This window comes from Nilaparvata lugens, chromosome 13, assembly GCF_014356525.2.
Source record: "Nilaparvata lugens isolate BPH chromosome 13, ASM1435652v1, whole genome shotgun sequence".
Classification (NCBI taxonomy): Eukaryota; Metazoa; Arthropoda; class Insecta; order Hemiptera; family Delphacidae; genus Nilaparvata; species Nilaparvata lugens.
In genome coordinates, this window is record NC_052516.1 from 26,872,018 (window position 1) to 26,883,919 (window position 11,902).

General features: G+C 35.6%; 1 protein-coding gene across 2 annotated transcripts in view; it reads left to right on the plus strand.

Moving 5' to 3' along the window:
• The window catches only part of LOC111050194, a 45,266-nt gene extending 33,811 nt beyond the window's left edge, over window positions 1-11,455 (plus strand). Inside the window, exons 2-7 of one of the 2 annotated variants that reach the window (XM_022336471.2) lie at window positions 1,636-1,752; window positions 4,149-4,401; window positions 5,067-5,224; window positions 7,335-7,913; window positions 9,285-9,482; window positions 10,699-11,455. In XM_022336471.2, coding sequence (XP_022192163.2) covers window positions 1,642-1,752; window positions 4,149-4,401; window positions 5,067-5,224; window positions 7,335-7,913; window positions 9,285-9,482; window positions 10,699-10,926 — 1,527 coding nt within the window. In that variant the 5' untranslated portion in view covers window positions 1,636-1,641 and the 3' untranslated portion in view covers window positions 10,927-11,455. The remainder of the gene's footprint in view (window positions 1-1,635; window positions 1,753-4,148; window positions 4,402-5,066; window positions 5,225-7,334; window positions 7,914-9,284; window positions 9,483-10,698) is intronic. The other variant, XM_022336479.2, reaches the window with a different exon arrangement.
• The last annotated feature ends 447 nt before the right edge of the window (window positions 11,456-11,902 follow it).

The following is an 11,902-nucleotide window of genomic DNA, read 5'->3' on the forward strand; positions in this document are numbered from 1 at the left end:
TTATGTTTAACGGATTTCGAAAACGGCTCTAACGATTTTCACGAAATTTGGAACATAGTAGGTTTATGATATAAAGATTCGATTATAGGTCTCATCCTTGGGAAAACCCTCTGAACGACATTAAAAGGATAATAATTCATCCTTGGCTGAAACAGCTGTGGATAGTAAAAAAGTGAGTGACCGAGTGAGTATGTGAAAAATCAAAATATCACATCCCCGAAGTTCATAAGATGACATATAGCCAGCTGTGAAATATGAACACGATCATTTTAGAGAATATTGTGTTCTGTTTATCTTCTTATAAATAAAAATCGAGCCTCAAATTTTGACATTCAATAACTTTTTCATGTGTGCACCGAATTTGATGATTCTTTTTTAGTTGTGTTTGTTATGTTCAGGACCAGGTTTATGGCCTATTTATGGTTTATGACTTCAGGACTCTTTCCTACGGTCCTTCAAAGTTTACGCATGTAATCCTTACGGGAGAATTGTGAACTGGCCATACACAGAAATAAAAATCAGCTGTTATAATCATTACAACAGCCGACGGTAAATAGTACACAAGAATGTGTGCTGCTCCATAACCAAGCATGTATTTTATTCTAAACGCGTCGACTAAAAACAAAATGACTGTTCTGTGTGAGACCATCCAGCAGTGCCGATGCGGCCTCAGGTTAAAGACTTACATGCTCTAAAGACATTGCTTTGTTTCGAATAATTGTGCAGTCTTTGGTGTTCAGAATTAATTGATTTTTAGTAAATTATTTATTTTGCAGTTAGAAAATTATCTAAATAAATAAAATACCGCATCGCGCCTCCTCAGGTGTGCATCCAGCTAAAGTTTGTCATGAGATGCATTAAACTATTTGGCGGTACGAAGTTCGCCGGGTCAGCTAGTCAAAAAATTGATCTGACGTGTGTCCTCACCTCCACTCTTCCTCCTCCTCCTACTTTTTCACCTTCTTCCACAGATGTACCGTACTGGAAAATATTGCATGTTCCACGCTCGCTTTTCGTACGGTTTCCTTCATTTTTTCCCCGAGATAAGTAAACAGGCGAATAGGAAGAAGGAGAGAGAGAAAACATACGGAGAAAGAGAGAGTGGGACAAAGAGAGAAAGCAGCAATAAGCGTGAAGAAGCTGAGAAAAAGCGACAGGCAGAGAAAAAATCCAAAAATGATGTGAGACATTGTCGTTAGTAGCTTGTCAGATTTATATTGTAGAAAAAGACACCGGTATAATATGAGAATGTTGATTAAAAGAAAAGTATGGTGCTCGGGAGTAAACTAGGATATGAGAAAGAAAGTCGCAAGGAATGAGTATGACAACGGTTTACCAATGGAATATAGATATGTATAAAGCTAGAAATTTATTGATAGATGATGTTTTAATAATAATTATTATTAGTTCTATAATTATTTGTTCAATATCAGTCCTTTCTCAAAAGAATTTGGATAAAGATGAAGGTGATACGAAAGAAGTTTGATAAACTTATGTTTGAGAGCTTTTTCTTCGTAATTTGTCCAACTGAAAAAGTATATGTGGAGACTGTATTTTGATCTTACAATATACTCGTAGTTACGTACCGTATCTTTTGAATTTTGAAATATCTTGAGTATTTTCTATCTGTTACAGGCAATTATGGAGAGTAATACAGGCCTTTGCTTGAGTCTTCTTCTGCTCACATGTGTGGTATGCAGTTTGGGATTTAGTGGAGATGACAAATTCATCAAGAAATATGCTATGATGAAGGTGAGTTGCTCTTCCGTTATAGCTATATCACTCATAGAATACGAGGGTAAAGCTGCGTTTACACCAAAGTTATTGACAAAAAATGTTAATAGCTTAATCCTTATAGATTCTATGAGATTGAACGGAACTTGACATGTTCGGTTGATACTGCAACTCAGTGGAGTGATGGGGAGAAAGTTTTGGAATGCATAGGTGACTCATTCACTGACACCCCATCCAATAGTTTTGTGCAGCAAAAAAACTGACATTCAGTTTGCCATTCAGTCGCGACAGTGCATAAGATAGGGAAAGACTGTATACGGGGACTGTAAACGAACCAATAACACAGAATTGATGGCTTTGCTTGGTGTACCTTATTGGGCTATGAAATGGTAATCATCCATATGTCATAGGCGTAAAATAATCCAAGAAGTTGGAAAAAGTAATTATACTATTAATTATTATGTTTTGACAGTAGAAAACAGAGTACATAACAATTGGGAAATTGGATGTTGTAAAAAGTACAACATGCGACTGCTCGTGTGATTGAGTAGGGCGCGATCACCGGAAGGCTATAGTACCGGTAGGCTTCAATGAGTTTGAAATTTTATTCTGGAAATAATATTAAGTCTAATAGGATACCGTATACTAAAGTTGTTCCTTCATTAGCAATAAATCGCGTATAATAATATTAATCACCAATGAGATAAATTACCCCTTTTTTGTTGACCAGTCTCAATCACAACCATTAATTATGGTTATGGTAATGGAAAACGCATGATTCAAAATATAGTACACTACTGTACCACACATATGGATTATAATTCATGAACGAGTCATAGCTTAGTTCGATTTCCTTGCCTAATAGCCATCACGTCGTGATTGATTGCTGATATTTGTTGCTCTAGGCAAGAAAGTTGAATTCAGCTTAGTTTTGTATCACGAATTGTTCATAAATCAATGAGACAATACTATAACATATAGCCGATGGCTTGATCAAAGACAGACAGCCGAAATTTAGAGGAATTGTTGTATCAACTACACCTTTTCCAACTGTATTTGAGAAAGTATCAATTGTAATTGAGAATAGTCATTTGTATTTGAGAAAACGTCAGATGTAAATGAGAATAGTCAATTGGATTTGAGTAGTCATCACTTGTAATTGAGAATAGTGAATTTTATTTGAAAAAGTATCATTTCAATTTGAGAACCTAAGATTTGGAATCGAGAAGTTGTCAGTTTTAATTGGAAAATGATTTTGAAAAACCAGTACTTCCAGTACTTATATTTTTCATAACTGTACTCATATAAAATAATATATGATAAAATATTTAATATTCCAATAAAAATTTTAGTTTTTGAATAAAACATTATTTTCAAGCCCCAAAATCTATTGAAGAATTGCCAAATTGTTTGATCAAGAGATTCAATTGATTGATGATTAAGTTCAATTGCGCCGTAAACATAAGAATTTGATCTTCATCAAGTGCATTATTCCAAAAAATGTTTGGAGACAAAAGTCGCGTTGACAATATAAACATAGAAATGATACTCATCAATCATTCGTGAACCGTACAGGGGAAATACTTTTACCATTGGAAATATTAGTTTGCCCCCATGCAAAGCCTATGGTAGTAATTGGAATACTGTGTACGTAGTACAGTATCCTTTCTGGGAAAATTGGGGAATTTTCTCATTTTCAATTGATATCTTCTCATTTACATTTGACCATTTCTCAAATACAATTCACTACTCTCAATTACATGTGATGACTTCCCAAATACAATTGACTATTCTCATCTACATCTGACATTCTCTCAATGTGGCTTAAAAGTGACTATTCTCAAATACAATTGATAGTTTCTCAAATTAACTTGATACTTTCTCGAATACAATTGGAAAAGGTGTAGAAGCTGGAAGCATGGAACACTGTTTGAAAATACCTATTTATTATTATTGTCTACCTAGACCTATATAGTAAAAAATCTTTCAAAATTCATGAAATGTCGAATTATTTTTTCTTAGTATTTAGCACCTAGCATCCGTGGTCCGTAATCTAGTGGATTACGCCTAGAGGTCCCCCTCATATGGACAAAAGTCACTCTAGCCAAGTCACTCCCGTGTTGTCAGATGGGCACGTTAAATTGTCGGTCCGGGTTGAAGTAAGACATTTATTGAAGTTTTTCGGTTCATCTTTTGATAGTTTGACACCTTGTGAGACCGGACTCCCCATTCCGACATTCGAATGTCGTAAGGCCCATTGACAGACCAAATATAATTTGGCAAGGTGGGACCTTGCCGCAAGGGACTCCACTCCAACAAAAAACAATACGATGTTTACTTTTACTTTTTTACTTCCAACTTCATGAAAAAGTGTCAATAATCCAAACATAACCTAGAAACCTTTTGAATTGCAGGTTTATGAGAGCTGCTTTGGACCCGAGGTGGTGAAGGAGGTGCGCAAAGAAATGAAAATGGCAACAGCAAAGTGTTCAGGCCTAATGCCAAGCTCGTTTCCAATCATGTCCAACAAAATCCACCATCAGGCTCCTTCAGCTGGCCAGCTGTCTCCAACAAAACAACAGCTGATCGCTTTGCACCAGTTGGCACACCAGCAGTCAGAGTCACTGCACCACTTGGCAAACCAGCAATCGCAGTCTGACTCAGCTGGTGAGTTTCACAAGTTCCAACTCAGACTTGAAATAGCTATACATTAGTAGGACAGATCTGTCTCCAAGGTAGTATGAAAAAATTGGTACTATAGTAGTATCTATAAATATAGTTATTTGTGCAACTAGTGCGCAAAGTGACAGTTTGCTGCACCGAAAGAAACGTTTACGAGCCGTAGGCGAAGGCGGAATGGTTTTTTGAGTGCAGCAGAGGAACTTTGTGCACGTATTTCACATTAAATTTTTCCTACAGTTACCATTGAATATGAAAAGTGGGTAATTACGGGTAAAATTCCCTGAAATCCATCAAATGTATATCTGTGTAATTTTATTATTAATAAAGAAAATAGAATAATGTAGCAGTGTTTGAATGGCGGGGCGGCTGTCATCCACTGTTGTCCACCGCCTCAATATTCCTTATAACGTGCACCACAGTCACAGTTACCAACTTAATTTTGATTTTGCTGCACTGGTGCTACATATAACCTACTAACTTTTTTGCGTTGCCATGTTGCAAATCTGGAGTGCAGAAAAAAATTTTCCTGCACTAGAGCAGAAAAGTGATTCTTTGCGTTCTGTAATCAATGCAGGAATGGCCACTTTTCAAGGTAACTGTAGGAAAAATATATTGTACTGATTGAAATGATGTTATTTTTGGACCAATAGGAAGTCAGCATGCAGCTGGAGCCACACCCATTCACATGCCACACAAGACATCTCCACTTCAGATTGCATCAGATGCTTCAAACAAGAATACATCTCCATCATTCGATCTGCAAAAGCTACAGCAAGCCATCCTAGATGGATACAACAAGCATGTGGCTGTGAGTATTTTCATCCACCTATTTTATTAATTTCTGTTCATAAAGAAGCTAAAAGAAAATGAAAATAGTCAACATAGTTAACCATTACATTCAAGAAAATGTCTGTAATATCATTTTTATTGATAGCTGTAATACACCTACACGGTGTTCCTTCCATATGGATAGATACCAGTACCACTCACCAACAAAAATCCTCATTAATATTTTTTTAATAATGAAGTGAACTGTTTATTATCTTCAAATTGATGATTTATCTAGAAAAAGATATGGAGCTGAACTACATTTCAAGAAGGCTAGTAATACTTTGGAAAATCAACACTTTTGTTACTGAATTATTAATATCTAATATTTTATTTCTAGGTACCTAATTTCTGAACTAAAATTGTTTGTAAATAGTAGAAGTAATTTCATCATCAAATATTGATTCAGATAATAATATAGAGTAATTGGACAGTTATTCTTACGTTATATTTTTGTCATTTGTCATACCAATAATTTTTTTTCTATAAATCATCATCTATTATCATGCTTTGTCAAGTGAAGGATGGATATAATAAGAATTTGCAATGAAGAGTAGCCCTTAACCAAAGATTTTAGCTTGATGCTGAACCAAACCTAAGCCACATTTCATTGTTTAATAATTCAGGATGATTCAAGTAAGTTCAAGTAAGTTACAATACATTCTGGTTCATACACGAATCTACAATAAATTACAGTACAACAGCCAATTATGCAGCAAATTTCACATATTATGAAAACTTATTAATTACAATGAAGATTGAATGCAACATTAGAATATTGATAGTATAGTATTGTAATATAACTACATAAATCAGCGGTGTTTCAACAATGAATAAATGATAATTTCAATGAATAAATATACACCCCACTATATATTATATGTGTTGGGGTATAAGTAATTAGTTGCTTATTGCGTGTAATAATTACTATTTACAAACTTCATTCACTGATATGGGATTAAAGTTTTTTATAATAAAATTAGTAAAAATGTATAATACAAACAAACAAAATTATGGAATTAGTAAATAAATATTAATGTTCTATTAAGGATAATAATAAGAAAGGTTATTTTTAGAAAAATGAAAAACAGTAAAGAGTGGAATGAAGAATAAATAGTTTCAATATTTACAGTCTAACTAAATTTTCACAATTTTCCACTCCAATATCAACCAACCAGGAAAATAAACTTTTCTTGAACCTGTGTCTATTGAATTCTTCCCTAATGTAACTTGGTATTGAATTATAAATTTTTGGTCCCAAATATGTGTAGTTTCTTTGCCCAAATGTAGTGTTCATCCTTGGTACTATTGAATACGTGTTTCTCTGCCTTGTTTGATGGTTATGATCTGCCAGTCTTATGTGTTCGTTGTTTCTCCTCATTCGCGTGATGATAGCCTGGATGTAGAGTTGTCTTACACTCAGTACTTTACTGTCCTTGAAAAGAATGTTCGTGGGGAATTGATTCTCCTTGAAGCCTATTATTTTTAGTATTCGTTTTTGAAGTTTATAGAGAGGTTCAACATGTGTAAAATTCGTAGCTCCCCAGATAATTATGACGTATCTTAAAATTGATTGCACTAAAGAAAAATAAACAGTTTTTAATGTCTCATAGTTGAGGATTTTACGGAGTTGATAGAATTTGTAGAGAAGCTTCCTGATCCGGGTAATTGATAGATTAATGTGCTTGTCCCATTTGAATTTGTTGTCCACTATTGTTCCTAAATATTTTATTTCATTGACTTGTTGAATTGAAGGGCAATCACACGGGTTGTTGGTGCTTCCACAGTGATGCAGGATTATTGAAGAATCCGGTGGTCTCGTCCGTTCTGTCAGAGAAAAGGCTAAAAATTTCGTTTTTGTTGCATTTACTGTAAGCAAATTTTCTCTTAACCATTTATCGACTTTGATCAATTCTTCCTGTGCCAGATTAAAAACTTCCTCCCAGGTGTTTCCTTCAAATAGTATACACGTATCATCAGCAAAAGCTATTACTCTTCCTCTTATCTTAATTGAACATAGCTCATTTGCATATGCCAAATACAGTTGATTATGTTGAAAAGGATTGAATAGAGATTTCTGTCTATTTCAGCAGCAATCATCAGCCACAGCCCAACAAACCCCCGCCCTTCAGCCATCCACAGGCAACCTGGTTCCCATTCAATACCCACAACAACCATCCCAGCAATTCCGGCCCTATCAGGCTGCCCAACCACCTGTCACCTACAACAGCCTCCCTGCCCAAGCACCCTTCCCTCCCCAGTATGCCCAACCAGCCCCAGCCCCCACCTATCCCATGTTCTATCCCTCTAATGGCGCCCAAAATGGCCCCCAAATGTACACAAATGGCGCCCAACCTGTACAAAATGGCGCCCAACTATACACAAATGGTGCCCAAACGTTCCCAAATGGTGCACAACAATTCCAAAATGGCGCCCAACAGTTCCAAAATGGTGGTGCTCAGCTGTACCAGCCTCAGCAGACAGGATACTTTGCTGCACAGCCTTCTGGAAACTTCTACCAGGCACAGCCAGCCTACTATCAGCAGCCATACTTTGGCAACCAACGGGCATCACGTGACCTGGACATCAGGGGCCAGCTGGAGACACTGACCACCAAAATGGAGACCAGAGTCAGGAATGTCACATGTGTCATGCAGGAGCTTGGATATGTGAGTTTATGATAACCATTTTGGATTTATGAAATATTATCATGTTACTATCCAGGTTGGTCTACTGGTCTGAGGAGGTATTCCACCCTCCAATCTGCTAACACTGCTTGATTGTGGGTTTTAATCACACTGCATGGTTGGCTAGGACATTCTGTCATCTCATCAAGCAGTGACAAGGCAGTTTATTCAAGTAATAAACTAAAATATTATTCAATAAATTCAAGTTATAATGACTCTTAATATAGTCTCATCAAATCATTAGTCTTTACTGTACAATATTTTGCTCTTATATGGTATTAGAATTCGTATGAATTCATTCCAACTGTGATTAAAAATAGAAAGACAAATAGAAAATTTAGAGGACAATATCTTCAATAGCAAGCATAAATTTTTATATATGTCATTATGTGTATATCAGAACTTTATCCATCTCTCATGTGATGGTTATGTACTCTTGTAGCCTACTTCCTAACAATTGATACAAAAATAACAATTAAAATTAATCATCATCACAGTCAGTAACGTGATATGAAACGAATTGATCATGTAAAACATACATCACTTGAATTGAATTTGCTTTAAATTAAAATATGGTATGTCATATTATCAGAATAAAATACTTGCATAGGTACTTTATAAATTAGTAACAAAGTATGGTAGAATATTTATAATCAATAATGATAGTAATGATATTAGAGGTGACTTGATGGCTAAAGCCAATTACACACACAAACACACATCAATATTTGGAAGTCCAATTTTCACATTCCTTATAAATTCTACCACATTGAATGGAACTTGGCATGATGTGTCCATCATGTGTTCACCAAGTTATGTTCAATCTAATAGATTTGATGAGGGCAGCAATTAATTGAACATCCAGAGATTGATGTGGCCTAAGGTCTGATGTCCTTTGTTTAAGCCCGTAACTGGTTAATTTCATGGCCTCTGTGACTCAACATGACCCAACGACTGTTTTTAAGCATCCAGGACAGACATGTTTAGCATGTTCATCCAGAACACAGAAGTGGCCAAAGAAAAAATATTTCTTAGGCCATGCTTTGAACTGAATAATAGAGCCAGCATCTGATTCACTTGACTACGGACACTCAATATATCCAATATATTCAGTAAAATAAACTTCAAATCTTATTAAGACTACTTACCTATCACTGTCTTTAAATTTTCAATTAATTAAAACACATCTATAAGTTTCAGATACAAGAGCATGGCTAGTGAAATTCACTAAAATATTGAATCACTTTCATTTCCTTAGAACTGAAAATTTGATTCATACATTATACAGTGCTCTAAAATGTCTAAAGCTCTATGACCAATAGTTATTTATATTTTTAATTGAAAATGTTTCAGTTGGATGATAAATTGGAGCCGGCCTATGAGAAGATGGTGGAAAGAATCAACAGGCTGCCAGTGGCTGACGACCTGAAGCGAGACATGACAGACGGAGTCGAATTCTGCAAGCAATTCTCCCAGTGCGTTCCCGATGAGAGGAAAGACAAACTGGCCCGCGAAATGGTTCGACCCATGTTTTTCTTCAGGTGTTACAAGGTGAATAATTGATGAAATATCGAGGAAATTACTGAAAATGAGAAGTCACTGGAGAATTTAAAATGAGAAGTCATCTGCTTCTCAGGGGAAAGTTACCAATGCAGAATAATTTATAGTTGATCATAAAAGTAGTTTTTTACTATTTTTCCAACTTCCCAACAACAATTGTCCCAACTTCAGAGTCTATTGCTAAATGAAATCCAACCAAATCTTAACAACTGATGGATAGGATCAAGCTATAAACCAACGGAGCTACTGATGGATAGAATGAGCTAAGGTCTCATTTAGAATTATGTGATACAGCCTACTATTGTATTATGAGTTACAACCGCTTGATGTTCTCATTTGGTTTAACTCGCACTGTCAATTTTAACGACTGTGAGCTTTTCTGATGAAGAAAGTGGTCTTTGTTTAGACGTTTAGAGAATACAGTAAGGAATTTGTTTTCTAAAGGAATTTGAACTTCTTGAATTTATTTGAAGGATCTATAAAACACTCCCTGAATATGTGTTCTTTTGGAATAGATGATGTTAACATTTGACATCAAGCATTCTTATATCAAGATTGCATTTTCTAAACTCTTTCGATCTAGTTACCAAATACAATATTTTATTCTATAGTGAAATTCATTTTATAAAGTCAGCACCTGACATTAACATTGGTCTGCCATCCTTGTATGTCATTAAACAAAGCAGATAGTTCTATCCTTTTCTAGCTCCGTACTGTGGCCAAATCGTTTATATGCTATGGAAACAACAGGAATATTTAATCTCAATTATGAAAATTTGTTATTCAATCATAAATAATACATTTCCTCGACGAATAAAATATATTTGAAATAGAAATATAAAGCTCCGTACTGTGGCCAAATCGTTTATATGCTATGAAAACTACATGAATATTTAATCTCAATTATGAAAATTTATTATTCAATCATAAATAATACATTTCCTCGTCGAATAAAATATATTTGAGATAGAATTGATCATTCAACAATATTATATCAGATATACCCACTGGAATTATTTGAATCACGGCTATCTACTATAGAAGGCGGTGGGAAAAAGAGAATTGGCCACCATGCCCTCCTATCATTTCCACTGACTTTATAAACGTGTATCTCATTATAATAGAACACTTATGAATTCAAGGAAGCTGTCATTTATTATAAAAACACGTCTTGAATTTTTTTTAAACTGTGTGTTTTTTGTTCCAGCACAAGAAGCTGGAAGCATGTATCATGAAGGACGTGAGGGACCGATACACAGCCACAGAGGAGATGTCCGAAGACACCTTGCCGAGCGGAGTGGGGGCTGAAATGCGCTCCATGAGGAACCAGAAGGACAAATCGCATCAGCTGGACGAGAACAGTATGGAGGCCGCCATTTACGAGTTCCTCTATGGAGGCGGAGAGAGTATATTGGATGTCGACATGCCATTGTAATAGAAAACAGATCTGTGTTCTTGGAGTCTTGCGAGCTTATGTAGAAATGTGTGATTTTCTTTCAAAATATCGGTAGAGATAACAACACAAGACATGCCACTGTAAAGCAGGCAATTCACTGTCGATTTGTTGTCCAACTTGTTGGGCTAATAGTAGCTTCGTTTTCACCACTCACGCTCCGACTTGTTCTCCAACCTCAGTCTAGTCGGATTGGAAACAAAGGCTAGTCGAATGTCGGGCCTTCGTGTTGGATCTCCAGATGATCCAACTCGTCCGAATAGACTTCCAAAAACCGATTCATGGTTCGCAGTCGGATCCAACATTGGATGTTGGACAACAAATCGGATAGTGAATGACCTGCTTTACAGAAAACAGCTCTGTGTTTCTTGGAGTCTTGCAAAAACATGTAAAAATGTGTGATTTCCTTTCAAAATATCGGTAGAAAACAATATTGTCAGATAACTGAGATACGCTACAGTAGTTACTACCTGCAATAGATGTGTGGAACCGTTACAAAATAACAGCAAAATAATTGTAACTAAATTGGACACTGTTATCAAAGATGTTGTAGAATTGTTCCACAATGAAATAGAAGCACAATTTGTGGTCTACTCTACTAGAATAGTTTATCGATATAACAGCTCGGTTTTCAAAGCCTATAGTCCAAATTTTGAGTTGTAGGTTGAGATAACTAAGTTCTCTGACAGTTAAAGTATTGCAGTAGAATGGACAACATGGTAAATTGTGTTTCAATTTCATTATTTGTAGCTATATGAGGCAGATAATGTGGTAGATGTGAGATTCAATTATTAAATAATGGTTGGAAAGGGTTTGTAGTTGTAGTTGATGAGTAACTAACTGAAGCAGATGAGATTGAACTAGTTGAAATTGTTAAAATCGTTCAAAAAGGCAATTTCAGTATATAATATCATTTTGTAAAGTTTGCTAACAATGCAGAATGTTGGAATAGTGGACA